Source organism: Fukomys damarensis, unplaced genomic scaffold (genome assembly GCF_012274545.1).
Source record: "Fukomys damarensis isolate Sample0158 unplaced genomic scaffold, DMR_v1.0_HiC HiC_scaffold_39, whole genome shotgun sequence".
NCBI classification, from domain to species: domain Eukaryota; kingdom Metazoa; phylum Chordata; class Mammalia; order Rodentia; family Bathyergidae; genus Fukomys; species Fukomys damarensis.
The window spans coordinates 50,917,076-50,934,916 of NW_022900951.1; the positions used below are offsets into that span (position 1 = coordinate 50,917,076).

The 17,841-nt window shown below is 35.4% G+C and overlaps 1 protein-coding gene across 3 annotated transcripts in view; it reads left to right on the top strand.

Annotated features, from left to right (window-relative positions):
* Positions 1-17,841, top strand: part of Heph (hephaestin) — a 153,511-nt gene that overhangs the window by 117,443 nt on the left and 18,227 nt on the right. For all 3 annotated transcript variants that reach the window (XM_010632190.3, XM_033760352.1, XM_033760353.1), the window contains 3 exons: positions 155-368; positions 1,912-2,051; positions 3,103-3,234. In XM_010632190.3, the coding sequence (XP_010630492.1) occupies positions 155-368; positions 1,912-2,051; positions 3,103-3,234 (486 nt within the window). The remainder of the gene's footprint in view (positions 1-154; positions 369-1,911; positions 2,052-3,102; positions 3,235-17,841) is intronic.

A 17,841-nucleotide genomic window follows, 5' to 3' on the forward strand; every position in this document is an offset into this window, starting at 1 on the left:
ATATATATTTTTTTTTTTTTTAATCTAGGGCATAGAAGAGTCTTATCCTAGTCTGCCCACTCTATACCGAAAGGCTATAGAGAGGGGCAGAAAATCTTCCATGCTACTCGCAGGGGCATTCTGAATCAAGTTCTGTTCTCTGATTCTCCTTTAGGGACATTTGAAATTTACTGCCAAGCAGGGAGCCACCGAGAAGCAGGAATGAGTGCAATCTATAATGTGTCCCAATGTTCTGGCCCTCGAGGCAGCCCTTACAAACGCTACCAAGCTTCAAGAGTCTACTACATCATGGCAGAAGAGTTGGAATGGGATTATTGCCCTGATAGGAGCTGGGAACTGGAATGGCACAACCAATCTGCAGAAGAAAGGTAAGCCTTCGGGAGAGAAGAGATGACACCTTTAGGGAATCGTTTCACATATGAGGATGCTGCAACTGAGTGGAAGAGGCACTTCTCTAAGGTGATAATATGATACTAATTGAACGAGGATGGGGACTAGAATGCAAATTTTCTGGATTTCAGATCAGTGTTTCTTTTGTATTTATTTGCTATTTGGTTGAAGCCAAAGTGTTGCCAGCACCCTCATCCTCTTAGTCTTTGCTTCCCTTGTTCTAGTTTGCCAGAAGTATCTAGCCTTATATTTAAATTTCAGAGAGAATTTATTCAGGGAACTGTGTGCCTCAAGCTCATTCATTAAGGCTATGGAGTAGGTGTAAAATTCCAAACGAATCATTTCAATAGAATTTAATTTCTCGTTGACATAATAGCACAGATAGGAGCAATCTACATCTGGGAAATGAATTATGCCACCCTCAGTATTTATTTTCATTTCTTGGACCAAGATGCCAGTTTTGCTTACTGCCATTCCCAGCTATCAAATCTGAGCAAACAGCATTGTCTGTAAAGTGATGGCCTAAGAGTATACATCACTTTTTTTCATATCCTATTGTTCTGAACTTATTATATAGCTATACGGAGCTAAAAACAAGTCCAGGAAATGTAGTCTCTGGTTATCTGTGGTCTCAGGTATAACCTGGGTGATTCTATTACTAAAAATGAAAGAAGATAGTATTGAAACTGAGGTACAAATTAGTAGTCTTCACTCTTTTGTTTTATGTTATCTTGCTGCTTTTTGCCAATTCTTGCTTTTTATATCGATTGATTGAAATAGATGTTGTCTTGCTAATTTGCTCTGGGAATTAGGCAAAGTGAATTCCCACATGTGAGCCTTGGGTCTCACCGATAACGTATTGAAAGAACATGACTCTAGAAGCGGGAGGAAAGAGCAGCAGACTTGAATCTAAGCCCAGTTTTTCTTTCTGCTTTCTGGCTGATAGTGTCTCTGTAGATAAGTCTTGTAACCTCTGGTCAAGTTATTGCACCTCTGAGATCACCTGTGTGTCACACCTATTGAGAATGTCACATGGTAAAATGAATAACAAAGCTCTTTATAAAGTAAAAAACATTCTATAAGGAGAAACATGTAAAACACTATTTCCTTCCTATCTCTTCCCACCTATTACTTGCAACAGCAGCAGCAGTAGCAGTTAATATACTCTTACAATTCTGTACCTACCTTGTTCTTTTGTGAAACTGATTTCATCTGAAGCCTCCTTAAATTTGGAGCTAGAGCCCAAAGCTTCTGATTCTTAGCCCAGGGCTCTTGTGATATTAATTGTATCATACATTTCTTAACTGGATGAGGGAAAACAAGAAACATGAAGAGATTTTGAAACCTATTCTGAAATAAAATATTCATGATGGTTATACAGCTGATTTGGGTGGGTCTAAAAAAAATAGAGATCAATGTCTTCTTTCTTCTGTGCCATGAAAATGTTTTTGACTAAGCTGCTCTGTATCTGAAAATGAAGTCGAAGGACAAGTGCTGATTACACTCTTCTGGTTCCTCTAGTTATGGTCACATTTTCCTGAGCAACAAGGATGGGCTCCTAGGTCCCAGATACAAGAAAGCTGTATTCAGGGAATATACTGATGGTACTTTCAAGACCCCTCGGCTAAGGTCTGGAGCAGAAGAACACTTGGGAATCTTGGGTAAGCGAATCAGACTTCCATTTTAGTGTCAAGAAGCCTGATGTGCTTCTAGGACAGCTATATTGCATCAGCAAGTCCTCTACAATCCCCTATTCTCAATTTTTCTTATGCTATACTAGAAATACGGTGATATATGATAAAGGAATCATGAAAATAATCACTGGATGGAAAAGTATGAACTCCTCTATCTGAACCAAGTTTTTCCAGAATATGTATATCTTTGAGGCATAGAGGTCTCTTTGGGCAGGCCTGGCCTAGTTAGAAAACTAGTGTCCCCACTCTGGTTTACTTGCCCCTCCCTCCATCTTCTCCCCAGGAACAATCCATAGACTGGCCAGGGTAGCAGATTTTAAGAAGTGCTATAGGCAGGAGAATTTAGGAACATCAAAAAAGGGAAGTAATGATACAAGTAATCAACATTCCCTGTACATCCCACTTTTTTTTTTACCTTTTTTTAGGTCCAGTGGGTTTCCTCATGCTCAATTTGACACAGAAGAGACCTATTGCCCCCTGAAAAGACCCCAGCTATTCTTTATTTTGTACCAAACTTTCATTCATTAATCATCAATGATTGCATATAGCTCTGATTCTCTAGAGCCTGTGGCTATTACAGACAGAGTAGGAATAGGAAAAGTAGGGATAAATGGACATATCCTGTTGCTGAAATATTCTTGCCGGGTGTGGTGGTGCACACACATGTAGTCCCAGCACTCAGTAGACTGAGGTGAAAGGATCACTGAGAGTTCAAGTTCAAGGCCAGCCTGGGCTACATAGTGAGTTCAGCCCGAACTACATGGTGACATGGTGAGTCTCTCTCTCTCTCTCTCTCTCTCTCTCTCTCTCTCTCTCTCTCTCTCTGATTCTTGTGTTGTAACAGTATCAGTTTAAGGACTTTTGAATCTAAATATGGAATGAACCTTGATTTCTGGTCTGAAAAGGATCCTTTCTTAGTAAAACCCTTGATCATACCTCATGAGTATGCCCCTTTCTTTAATGTTCCAGATTTCTTTCCCCCAACTAATGAAATTTTTAATTATTTTATATATATTAGGTCCACTTATCAGAGGAGAAGTTGGTGATATCCTCATTGTGGTGTTCAAGAATAATGCCAGCCGCCCCTACTCTGTGCACGCCCATGGAGTGCTAGAATCTGGTACTGGCTGGCCACGGGCTGCTGAGCCTGGTGAGTGGGTACATAGTGAAGAGTCACAGAATACACAACACTTTTACTTCAGTCTTTTGTTTTGTTGCTTTAAAAAATTATACTCTTATGGGCTGGGAATGGAGCTCGGAGGTAGAGCATGTACAAGGTCTTGAGTTCAATTCCCACCATAGGCAAAAACAAAAAAGACTGGTGTGTAGTTTTGTGGTAAAATGTTTAGGACCCTGAGTTCAAACCCCAGCACAAAAACAATAATAAAAAAACTAAAGCCAACCAACTAAACAAACAGAAAACATGCTCTTAGAGATCTGAAATAGTTACATTAGCCAACACAAAGTTACACCTTAAATTTGTTTCTATGAAAACTAAATTTAATCTCAAAACAGAGTATGGTTTAGTCTTGACTAATATTCCTATTTTAAATCTCTAAAGGTATACTTTGGCTCTAGTCTGAACTGATCTTGGCCAGAGTGACCTGGCCCAGACCACATATTAATCTTTAGCACTAGTTCTAGCTAAAGTTTTTGTCCTATTATTATAGATTAAATCCTAACCCCAGTCAAACACTAGACTCCTAATACTGAATGCAGAATGATCACAATCTTCACCATGTTCTGTTCCATTAATTCATTCTTTGAGTAAATATGTGAGACCAGTGGATGACAGGAAGAACTTTAGAAACTATGAATAGAGTAGCAAGTAATATTTCTTTCTACCCTTAGAAAACTTGGACTATTGTGATAGAAACAAGTAAAAGGGTAAGTATGGTACAGTGTGATGAGTGTTCAAGTTTTACAATATAAGTAGTTTGAAAAGTGGGTACCTAATCTAATGTTTGTGTGGTTAAGAATAGTTTTCCAGAGTCACACCTCACCTGAAACCTAAATCAGCAATTTTCAAACATTACCATACATCAAAATCATCTACTTGTTAAAAGCACACACTGCTGGGATCAATCCCCAAAGTCTCTGGTGCACTGGGTCTGTGATGGGACTTAAGAGTTTGCTACATCAAGCATGTTTCCAAGTGATGCTCACACTTTCAGATCAGAAACTATATATATATATATCTTGATTCTTTTTTCTCCAAACCCTCCCTTCCCATCAACCCTTCTTCCCTTATTTACAAAAGCTTTGTTTATATTTTTTCTCCTATTCTCTTTTTTCTTTTCCCTTTCTTTCATCCTCCTTCCCCCCTCCCTTGTTCCCCTTCCCGTTCGAACATTTTCCTCCTATTCCCCAATATCTATTATACACTTTGTATATATATCTTGATTCTTTTTTCTCCAAACCCTCCCTTCCCATCAACCCTTCTTCCCTTATTTACAAAAGCTTTGTTTATATTTTTTCTCCTATTCTCTTTTTTCTTTTCCCTTTCTTTCATCCTCCTTCCCCCCTCCCTTGTTCCCCTTCCCGTTCGAACATTTTCCTCCTATTCCCCAATATCTATTATACACTTTGGTCCTATTGTGATAGAGACAAGTAAAATGGTAAGTATAGTGCAGTGTGATGAGTGTTCAAGTTTTACAATGTGGTAAGTAGTTTGAAAAGTGGGTACCCAATCTATTATCAGTTTATCACAACAGAAAAACAATGTGACATTTGAACATGTGTGTCTGATTTATTTCACCGAAGAGTAGAGTCTCATGGTGTCTCACATTTATCCTTTTTATGGCAGAGTAGTACTCTACTGCATAAACATACTCACTTCTTCTTTATTCATTAATCTTTTGATGGGCATTTGGGCTGTTTCTGAGACTTAGCTATTAAAAATTGTGCTGCTATAAACATGGGTGTGTATATATTGTAGTGTGATGCTTTTGTGCTGTTTTTATCACAGTGGCTTTGCAGTATATTTCCAAGTTGGGGATCATGGTACCCCCAGCCAAGCCGCTGCTGCCTAGAATTGCTCTGGCTATTCTAGGTCTCTTCTGATTCCAAAGGAATTTTTGGACTGTTTTATTTATGCTTTTAATTCTTTCAAGAAGAACAGCTGGCTAGGAATTATACTTTGAAAAGCACTGAGCTAAAAAGTATGAGAAAAGAAGCATATGAGTGAAGGGTCAAGTGGAAAAATATAAGGAAAGGGAAGTTGTAGATATAGAATATGTAATGTTTAAAACTCTAGTAGTGAGAGATAAAAGATGAACTAAGGAAAAAGGAATAGATTCCAGAAAGATCAGTGAAGTGAAGAAGATTTGTGATGAATGTGTGTTGAAAGTAAGAAAGATAAGAATCCTTGTATGACACCCACACTTTGGAGGAAATTCTTGAGTAATACCCAAATTTTTGGCTTGTATAACTGGGTAGTGCTGTCATTCATTAAAATAGGGAAAATGGTAAAAAGCTACCTATGCATTCAGGGGGAATGGATTGGTTGATAATGGGTTCAATTTTGAATTTGTTGAGGTGTTTGTAATATGACCACATACATATAACTGTTAGACATGAAGATATAGGGCTGAGCACAGTGACACAGTAATATATTTTTATGCTTTGCAGCAGTAGATATAGAGAGCATCCATATTAAAAAAATGTGCTGCTTATTGAAACATGCATCTGAGAAAAGAGTGAGAAATTTGCCAGGAGAAAAACTAAGAAATTACGGTATGATAGATGTTAATAAGACATTTCGAAGATCTCAAGGATGAATTAGTCAACAATCTCAATTGTTTTACTGAGGTCAAATATGAAAACAAAAAATTTTCCACTAGATAGCGCAACAGGAGAGCAACTGCTAATTTTGATAAGTTGGTAGTGAAAAAGACTATATTGCATTAGATTAAAGCATAATTGGGATATTTGGGAGTGGAAACAGTGAAAATTGGTTAATTTTCAGATGTCGTTATAGCAATTTCAGGGGTACAGTTAAGTGCTAAATTAAAATGGAAGTGAAGGACAATAGATTTGAGGAGGTCAAGTAAGTGCTAGGTTGAATGCTGGATGAATCACCCACATTGGCTTTAAAGTCACTTAAAAAATGTTTGTAAATGGGGAAGGGAGAAGGGGGTGAAGGGAGGGCAGGAACAAGGGGAAAAAATGAGAACCAAGACCTGTCATGTAGAGGTACAAGATCCCAATAATGAATGTAACTGTACTGTATACCTAAAATGTACCAATAAACTCAATGAGGAAAAAAAAGAATGATAAGAGATGCTGTGAAAAGGTACATGAAGAATGAGATACTAAAATCATCAATAAAAGAAAGGAAAGAAGAGATGCATTAGAAGCAGGAAAAATAGAAGGTTGTCACAGTAATCTAAACAAGGGATGATAGTGTCTTTAAAAAGGGAGAATGCTTGGTAGGCTGGCACACGCCTGTAATCCCAGCACTAGGGAAGCTGAGGCGGGAGGATCACTGTGAGTTCAAGGCCAGCCCAAACTGCACATCAAGATCCTGTCTAAAAAAAAAAAAACAAAAAAAAAAAACAGGAGATAGCACTTGAAGATGAGTTAAATGGATTTATGTTAAAGTAGAAACAGTAAGACATGATGGACTGAAGAGTGTTTTGGGAATAATGGTGATGGAGGAGCCAAAGATAATGAGCAAAAGTTTGGTTTAAGAGCTTGGATAGTGGTATCACTCAGAAAGATAAAAATTGCAGGAAGCAGAGAATATTTTTTGTTTGGCTGACTTTATGGAGGAGAGATCTTAATTTTATTTGGGAATGCTTTGAGTATGAGGTACCTGTAAGATAAACTAGTCATAAGTCAGCCATAAAGACAGGTTATATTCAGTTGGAGATAATAGATTCATAGCTTAGAAGGGATACCTGGGATAGATACAAAGGCTTAACAGTCATTAGTAACTATAAAAGATAATAGTTGAAATAACAGTTATGTATGTCATCAACCAGTGAGTAGCAGAGTTACATAACTTTGAGCTGAAAATGAAACTTTGAATTAATACCATTACTTAAGAGGAGGTAGTCTTTCATTCTTTATGGCTGAGTAGTACTCCATCTTATAGAAAAACTACATCTTCTTTATCCAGTCTACAACTGATGGACAAGTGGGCGTTTTCCATGTTTTAGCTATTACAAACTGTGCAGCTATATACATAGGTGTGCATATGTCACTGTGATATGATTCTTTTAATTCTTTTGAAAAGATACCCAGCAGAGCTGTGGCTGGGTCAAATGGAACCTCTAGTCCCAGCTCTTTGAGGTATCTCCATATTGATTTCCATAGGGGTTGCAGCAGTCTGCACTCCCACCAACAATGGAGAAGGGTTCCTTTCTCCCCACAACCCTGCCAACATTTGTTATTGTGTGATTTTTTGATAGCAGCCATTCTTTGTGGGGTGAGGTGGAATCTCAGTGTTGTTTTCATCTGCATCTATCAAATGACCGGTGATCATTCATAGGAAAATGGATACATATTGAGGATATACTCCTAAGTGAAATAAATAAGTCACACATGTGTAAATACTGAATAGTTTCTCTGGTGTGAAAAACTATAATAGTACACAAGATCCTAATGAGATAAATTACAATGTGAAATAGGAAGAGAAGGGCTAAAGTTGTAGGGAAAGTGGAAAGGGCAGGGAAAAGGGAATAAGGGAAAAGAAAAAAATTATGAGAAAATGAAAAAAAATGGAAATAAAGTGTTTGTAAATGGGGAGGGCAGGAAGGGGTGAAGGGAGGGCAGGGACAAGGGGAAAAGAATGAGAACCAAGACCTGTCATGTAGAGGTACAAGATCCCAGTAATGAATGTAACTGTGCTGTATACCTAAAATGTACCAATAAATTCAATAAGAAAAAAGAGGAAGTAGTGTACTCTTTTTTTTAATAAAAAATAAAAAATTTATTTTATTTTTAGTTAATTTTATTGGTGCATTTAATGTATACAATATAATGACGTTCATTGTTGGAAATTTGTGCCTTTACGTAGTCAACCCTTGTCCTTATTTTTCCCCATTTTCTGCCCTCCCTTCAACCCCTCCCTCCCTATGTACACAGGCTTCGTTTCCATTGTTTTTCATTTTTTCATATTAATTCCATTCCCTTCTGTCTTTTCCCCTACCCCTCCCATTTCCCCTTCTTCTTTGTCCCTGTTCTTCCTATTTCACTTTATTTATTGTACCTTTTAGTCCTTATTTACACTTTGAGTTTCTCACACCATAGAAACTATTCAGTATTTACATGTGTGTCCTATTTATTTCACTTAAGAGTATCGCACCAGTCTTCTATTTTTTTTCAATTACAAATGGAAAGGTATCTGTTATAATCCAATATCAGTTCCCCACATTTATGCTTGTGGATTCTGTCTTTTTCCATTTTTAATTACCTTAAGCCTTTGATTATTTATTTTCTCTCTGTCTCTTCTTCCCTCTCTCTCTCTCTCTCTCTCTCTCTCTCTCTCTCTCTGCCTCCTCCCACCATAGTCAATTTCTCCTTCTCTGCTCAATCCTTGTCATTAACATAAGACATGGTCTAATACAGTGAGAGAAATTTGTACACTGTTTATGTAGTAGGATGATGAAAGATTTTTTGGGTGGTTTCAGTTTTATTCTTCATATTTGAAGCAGGATCATCATTGTTGTGGAGGTAAGTGTGGTAGGGTAGGAAGTTTGAAGCAAAACAAAAATGTATTAAAATTTGATTCAGAGTATAATAAAGCAAAGTAACCAGGGCGTGTTGGCGCACACCTGTAATCCCAGTACTTGGGAGCCTGAGGCAGGAGGATCACTGTGAGTTCAAGACCAGCCTGGGCTACATAGTGAGTTCCAGGTCAGTCTCAGCTACATAGTGAAACCCTGAACTAAAAAAAAAAAAAAAGCTAAGTATTTTGACACAATTACAGGTATTTATGAGATAAAATGAGCTACTTTGATACATGCATATGTTATGAAATAATCAAATCAGGGTAATAAGCTTGTCCATCACTTCTTGTATTTATAATTTCTTCGTGGTGAAACCATTCAAAATCTTCTCTTGTAGCCATTTTAAAATATATCTTACATTACTATGACAAGTTATCATTACTTAAGGAGAAGTAAATTCTGACATTCTATTACACAGTGGAATGGTCATAATTAAATTAAACTTTTAAAAAATGTTATTACAATTTTCCTCCTGTTTACTTTTATTTTTTATTTGAGTTTATTGTTACATTTGTGTAATATATAATGCTTGCATTCTTTGTGGAAAGTTGGTACCTGTACGTAACAGATTTAAATTCATTTTTATATCTCCTTTCCCTTTCCTCCCTCAACCTACTTTGTGATCCTCTTTCTTTCCCTCCCTCCCTTCTTCTCTCTCTGTCTCTCTATCTCTCTATCTCTCTCTCTGTCTCTCTCTCTCTGTCTCTCTCTATTTCCCTCTTTCTCTTTTTCTCTCTTTGTTTTGTTTTTTTTGGGGGGTCTGAAATGAAATAAGATTGCCCAGTAGTGGAGAGGAACCATTTGAATTTTCATATAATAAATTCCAATCAAAATTAATCTTCCTTTTAGTTTTTAAATGTTATCTCTGAGTTCATTGGTACATTTTAGGGATACAGCACAGTTACATTCATCATTGGAATGTTGTACCTCTACATGACAGGCCTTAGTTCTCATTTTTTCCCCATATCCCTGCCCTCCCTTCACCCCCTCCTCCCTTCCCTATTTACAAATACTTTATTTACATTTTTTCATTTTCTAATTTTTTTCTTTTCCCTTATTACCTTTCCCCTACCCTTCCCACTTTCCCTACACCATTAGCCCTATTCTTCCTATTTCACATTGTCAATTATAACATTAGGATCTTATGTACAATTACAGTTTTTCACACCAGAGAAACTATTGGATATTTACACATATTTCACTTAAGAGTATGTACTCAATATGTATCCATTTTTCTATGAATGAATCTACTTTCTCATTCTTTATGGCCGAGTAGTATTCTATTTTATAGAAAAACCACATCTTCTTTATCCAGTCTCCAACTGATGGGCAAATGGGCTGTTTCCAAGTTTTAGCTATTACAAACTGTGCCTCTATAAACATAGGTGTGTATGTATCACTGTGATATGATTTTTTTGGAAAGATACCCAACAGAGGGAAGGCTGAGTCAAATGGAACCTCTAATCCCAGCTATTTGAGGTATCTCCATATTGACTTCCATACAACACTGAGATTCCACCTAACCCCATAAAGAATGGCTGCTACCAAGAAATCAAACAATAATAAATATTGGCGGGGTTGTGGGGAGAAAGGAACCCTTCTCCATTGTTGGTGGGAGTGCAGACTAGTGCAAAGTAATCTTCTTTGTTGTATCTTTGCTTTTATTTTTTAATTGTTAGATTGGAAACAAGTTTTAAAAATTACAGTATTCTGTGTCAGTGGGAATAATGTGTAATGTATTTTATTTATAGGACTTTAAATGGGTGGAAATATTCAGAAGGGAAATTTGGGAATGCGTATGAAGATTACTAGAAATTTCTGTTCCCTTTGACTTACTAATTGTACCTCAAGATATTTACTGAAATATTTATGTGTAAGGCTATATATTATATAATAACACATAGCAGAATAAAGTGGATGCAACCCAAATACCCAACACAGAAAACAAGTTATGGCAAATCCATAAGATACAGTTCTATCATGATTAAAATCATGCTTTTTTGAAATATTTTGGTAATACTGCAAAGTACTAATGATGATATAAAATAAAAGCCATGCTCCAAAATGATATTAAAACTTGAATCTAATTTTGTAATATAAGAAAGCAGACACATGTAAATGTAAGTGTGCACATATATAAATACATATATAAGTATACATACATTTAATGAAGTGAAAGGAAATTCATTTAAATGCTTTAACAGGATTACAGTGACTGTCATATTATTCCTATACTTTTTATAGATTTTAAAATATTTAGCATTGAGCATGCTTAATTTGTATGAATTTTTAAGAATTTATTTTAAAGGGAAAAATATATGAGAAAACGAAAAAATGGAAATAAATTGTTTATAAAGGGGGAGGGGAGGAGGGGGTGAAGGGAGAGCAGGGGTATGGGGAAAAAAATGAGAACCAAGACCTCTCATGTGAAGTTACAGGATCCCAATGAGAATGTAACTGTACCGTATACCTAAAATGTACCAATAAACTCAATGAGAAAAAAAAGCCATAGAAATAATACATGAGTGTATTCTTATTATAAAGTATTTAGACGGATAGATAAGCAGAATTTGCCTCAGTCCTACTCTCATTCTAGGTTTCTTCCCAAGGTAACATACATTACTAAATTGTTTGTTTCTTTCTGGATCCCGTCCTCTGTATTTACACATATTTTATGTATATGTATTATTTTAAATTACTAGAAACAAATTTTATTAGTTATTCTTTTAATAAAAGTATAGAGAATAATTAAACTAAAGGGTTGATGGGTATATAGTCCACTTTCAAGATTTAGCTATTATAAGTTGTGCTGTTACAAATGTCTATTTAGGTTTTACTGCACTATAGCTTTTCCAGGAAGATATACAGAAGGGGAAATCTTAGGTTGGATTGAATTTCTAATTTTAGTCTTTTTAAAAAAAATTTCCATAATGATTTCCATAGTGGTTGTACCAGTTTACATGCCCACCAACAATGTAGAATTCTTTTGCCACCCCCCTCCAGCCTGGCCACCATTTGTTTTTAGAGTTCTTGTTGGTAGCCATTCATTCTGGAGTAAGATGAAATCTCTATATGCTGAACATTTTCAATGTACTTATTAGCCATATGTACTTCTTCTGAGAAGTGTCCATTCATGATAATTGCTCTTGCTTTCATTGACTCTTTTTTGGGGGGTACCCTAATTTTTTGAATTCTTTATATAGTCTAGATATTAGTACTCTGTCCAAGGAATAGCTGGCAATTGTTTCCCACTGCTTTAAATTATCTTTTCACTTTGTTGATTATTTCCTTCATTTTGCAGAAGCTTTTAATTTGTTATGATCCTATTTGTTGATTATCTGTATTATTTCATCTACAATTGGGTTTATGTTCTAAAAGTCTTTGTGTATGCCTATGTCTTCAAGAGTTTTACCTGTTTTCTTCCAGCAGATTCAGTGTTCCTGTTTTAACATGTAGATCTTTGATACATTTTGGTTTTTAGTGCACGATGAGAGATATGGGTCTAGAATCAGTCTTTTGCATGTTTTTAGCCAATTTTTCCAATATCATTTACATATTCTTAAGAATATGTTTTTTGGCCCCTTTGTCGAAGATCAGCTAGTTTAATTGCCTGGAGGTGATTTCTGTATCCTCTATTCTCTTCTATTGATCCACATGTTGTGTTTTGTGCCACTACCACCCTGATTTTATCACTATAGCCTTGCAGTATCACTTCAAATCTGGGATTTTGACACCTCCTTCTCAGCTCTTGTTGCCCAGGATTGCTTTTGCATTCTGGGTCTCTTCTGATTCCGAATAAATAATTTTTGTCTTTTTTTCCTAGTTCTATAAAGAATGTTGTTGTTGTTTTTATTGGGATTGCCCTAAATGCTTATTGGAAATATAGCCATTTTGACAAAATTGGTTCTGCTTATCCAGGAACAGGAGATGTATTTCCATTTTCTGATCTCCACTTCGATCTCCTCTTCCAGAGTACTACAGTTTCCTTTTTTTTTTTTTTAGTACTAGTTTTCATTATCTCTAAAAGGAGATTTTTCATTTCCTTGTACAGGTTAATTTCTAGGTTATTTAAATTTTTTGAAGCTATTGTAGATGGTATTTTTCTTGATTTATTTCTCATTTGATTCATTGTTGGTATATGGATATTCTATTACATTGTGTGTTGATTTTATATCCTAGTACTGAGCTGAATTTTTAATTAATTCTAGGAATATTTTTGTGGAATTTTTGGGTCTCTTATGAAAAGGATCGTGTCTTCTGTAAGTGTGGATAATACAACCTTTTCCTTTCCTTTCATATATATTATCTTCTGTATTTCTCTCTTGCCTAATTAGTCTATCTGAATTTTCAAGGGCTGTATGTTGAACAGAAGTGCTGAGAATGGACACTCTTTATTTTGTTTCTGATTTTAGAGGAAGAGATTTCAGTTTTCCTTAATTTGATATGATGTTGGCAATAGGTTTGTCATAAATGGTTTTTTTTTTAGATTAAAATAAAGTCCTTATATGCCTAGTGTTTTTAGGTTTTCTTTTTGTTTTGTTGGTTTTTTAAGACAGGATCTCACTGTGTAGTTGAGATTGACCTGGAACTCACTATGTATCCCAGTCTGGTCTCGAACTCACAGGGATCCTCCTGCCTCAGCCTCCCGAGTGCTGGGACTGCAGGCATGCGCCACCATGCCCCTCGAGGTTTTCTTTTTATTATGGATGGATGTTGACTTTTGTCAAAGACTTTCATGGTCTAGTAAGATGATCATGTGATTTTTGTCATTGCTTCTGTATGTGGCATGTTAAATTTATTGATTAACATATGTTGAAATATCCTTTCATTCTGGGGATGAAGTGAAGTTGGTCATGATGTATGCGTTTTTAATGAGTTGTTGCATTCTATTTGTCAGTGATTTGTTGAAGATACTGATTGCATCTATATTCATTAAAGAGACTGGCTTGTAATTTTTGTTGTTTTTGTTGTTGTCACTGTTAAATCCTTGTCCAGTTTTAGCATCAGGGTAATGATAGCTTCCATGAATGAATTTGGCCGTACTCCTTCCTTTGCAATTTCATTGTAAATTATCTCATTGAGAAATATTGGCATTAGAGATCCCTGAAGTTCTTAAAGCTTTCTTCTATGAATCTATTGGGTTCTGGGCTCTTTTTTAGTTGGTAAGTTCATTATTACTGCTTCAAATTTATTGCTTGTTATTATTCAAACTTTGATTATTCAAGGTTTTTATGTCTTCTTTGTTCAAATTTGGTCATTCATATGTGTCCCAAAATTTGTCCTTTCCTTCTGGAGTCTCCATTTTATTTTAGTACATGTTTTCAAAATTGTGACAATTGTTTGGATTTTCATGATGCCGATTGTTATTTTATTGTTTTTATTTATAATTGCATTAATATGGATATTCTCTTTCCATTTTTTGGGGGGGGGTACCTGGGATTGAACTCAGGCCCTTGCCCTTGTGAGGCAGGTAGTGGAATCATTGAGCCAAACCTCCAGCCCTTTTCTTTTCTTTCTGTGGAAAAATTTGGCTAAGGGTTTGTCAATTTTTTCACATTTCAAATACCAGCTCTTTGTCTCATTAATTCTTTGTAATTTTATTCTCAAATTAATTAATTTCTGCTCTGATCTTTATAATTTCCCTCTTCATACTTTTTTTTTTGGATTTGGATTGTTCTTGTTTCTCTAAGACCGTGAGGCGAATTATTAGCTTCTTTATTTGGGAAGGCTTTTTTTTCTGATATGAGTGTTCACAAGTATAAACTTCCTGCTCAAGATGGCTATTATTTTGTTTCATAAGTTCTGGTACTTTGTACTGATATTATTGATATAGGAGAAATGTAACTCTCAACTTGCTGGATGTCAGATAATCTGAATTTATTCCTCCCAAAATCAAAGAATGGATTCTAAGGAACAACAGAGTTTAAGAATAGGAAAGATTTTTTGAGAGATAGCTGCTGTGAGATAGGAGGGCTACCAAAAGTGGATTACCTCTTGGGTTATTTCTCTCAGAATGTTTTATAGAGCAAAATCATGAGGCAAATACAATGTGGGTTAAATTACAATCAACCAATAAGATTGCAAGTATATATACAAAATAAAAAACAGATTGCAAGTATAGTCACTTAGCTAACACTGATCTAATAGGGAAGCAGGTCACGTAGAAGCGTGCATGGAAAGAACAAAGGCATTTTGGGGAGGGGATGTGTCTGGATGTTCTTGTTATATACCTGAGTGACTGATGCCTATCTGCAAGTCCTGGACCAGGTTATACTAATTATAGCAATAACTCCAAATTACTGCTTATTCCTTAGGGATCTTGAGGCCTGGTCTTCTTCAGATGCACCTCTAACCACAGTTCTGATGTCTTTTTTTCTGTTGACTTCCTTGAGAACCCAGTCCCTCTCTGGGGTTAGATTAATTTCTATCTAACTTAGCTGTTTATAATATGACCCCCCCATAAAAGCTACCCCTATCTGTAGTTAGAAGAAAATGGGTGAAATTTAAATCTAGCTGTTTTGAGCTGAGAAGGGTCTGTGTAGGGTGTTCAGCTTTTTAGGTGATGTCATGAGCTTTTATCTATAACCCAATTTCAGTAGAACTTCTGGAGGACAATGCATACTTAGAAGTTAACACTCAGAAACATACACATTAACCTAAGTCATATATAATCTTTATGTTATCAAACCCTAGGGCTTTTATTTGTAAGTCCTACATAAGCCTTGAGATTATCAGTCCTCGTCTGTTAATGTTTTACTTTTTTTTTTTTTTTTTTTTGGTACCGGGGATTGAACTCGGGTCCTTGCGCTTGAAAGGCAGGCCACCAAACCACTTAGCTAAATCCCTGGCCCCTTTTGTTGATTTTTGCTTTTTTTAATCTGTTAATGTTTTAAATAAGTTTTGCTGCCTTGAAAATCTATATAAATCATCTTTCCATGGAAATCTCAGTAAGAGCCAAAAGAAAAAAAGAAATTGTTGGGCTCAAAATTTTTTTTCTTTAAGAAAGTCACTATAAGTGCTTTAATCAGTTATTAACACACATTGAAGAGACAGAAAAACATATACAAGACGTTTACATTTAAATTAAAGTGTACTCTCTGATGCATTTAGCCAAGTTGAACTATAATAACCCTTTTACAGTTTTTGCTTTGGTAGCTATAAATATGCTAGTTAGAATTAGGTGATATAGACAACAGAAACTGATTGTGTAATGATTCTGGTAGCAGTCTTAAATAGAAGTTTTCCTTTTGAGGGAAGGAAAGCCTCTTTTCAGGCCTATCCCTATGACTTATAGATGACCACCTTCTTCCTGTATTAATTTTTTTCCATATGTGCATTTGTGTGCCAAATTCTCTTTTTTGTAAAGACTCTGTGCATATTGGCATAAAGCCTTACATAATGACGTGATTTAAAATCGATTGCCTCTGCAAAGACCTTATTTCCAAATGGAGTCAAATTTTGAACTGGTGGGGGTAAAATTTGAAAAAAAAAATTTTTGTAGGCAAAGTAATTCAACCCACAGTAGAGGTTTTATTGAGAGCAATTCTGATGGAGTAGTAGAAATGGAAGCCAGATTATGGAAATTTAAATTGTGAATAGGAAGTTTGGAAATGAAGATAGTATATGCTGGCTGAACTTTTAAAAACATTTGTGAAAGAAGACAAGGATTGGGTAGAGTTGCAGCTTATGGGTCACAGAAGAAAGGAAAGAGTTGAGCATGATGTAAGATGCAGCAAAGAGAGATGCAAAGGAAAAGTTAAAGATCCAGTTATGAGCTGGGCATAGTGGTACTAGGCTGATTCCAGCATTCTGGGACCCTGAGGCAAGAAGATTACATCGCCTGGCAACTTAGAATTTAGCAAGACTCTGTCTCAAAATGAAAAGGTCTTGAATAAAAAGGGACAAAGAGGAAAGGGAAACAAGAGAGGTAGGGGAAAGGAAAGAAGGGAATGGAATTAATATGAGAAAATGAAAAGTAATGGAAACAAAGTCTTCATAGATAGGGAGGGAGGAAAGGGTTGAGGGAGGGAAGGGGAATGAGGAAAAAATAAGAACCATGATTGATTACGGTTCTGGAGGCTAGCAGTATATAAAGGCACAAATTTCAAACAATGAATGTTAGTATATTGTATTCATTAAATGTACTGATAAATTAATTTTTAAAAAGAACGATTAAACAACCTAAAGATTGTATCTATTGAATAAAAAAAATAAAGAGGGCTTGGCTTGTAGCTTAGTGTGAAATCCTTGGATTGAGTCCTCAGAGTTAGGGTTTATATCTTTTATTTTCCATGGGGAAAACAAAAATGAATTTATTTTACTTATGTCAAAAATTATTTTCATTCTATCCTTACTCTTCTTGCTAACACGACATAATTCTATTAAACTTCAGTGATATCAGTCCTATTTCCTTTTGACATAGAATTCATATCCATTGAAACCTTGTGAGCACCAGACACAAGTTTTTGTGATGCAGTATCTTAAAATATGTGTAGAAAATGACGACTTTCACAGAAAGGGTTTACGAGATTCTTACAACAGGCACTGATTTTACAGTCAGTTTTCAATATGGTATTTTAGGCCAATTGAAATATTTGTGTACTATTAAAAGTAGCATCTCCACTGAAAATATAACATTTGATAAACTATTGTTCTATTTTTTCAATCTGTTTTATCCTCAAAGAGCTATATAACTTTTAAAATTTTTATTTTAACATAGTACAAGTAGCTGTTAACAAAGAAAATGTAAAAGCCATTCTATGAAAAAAATAATTTTCTATAACAAAAATAATTAGAGAATAATAATGGTAAATACACTGTATTTCATAATCTAAAAAGAATATATTTTCATTTGCTAACTTCTGTTTATTTCCTAATAATATACCTTTTTACATAAAACATTTGAAGTATTCACAATTATCTCATATTTTGTATGATTTTGAACAATTTCTTCCTATTTCACAATATTTTTATTCTTTTTGGTCTTTATTTTTGCTTTTAGTTTCTCACAACAGTGAGACACT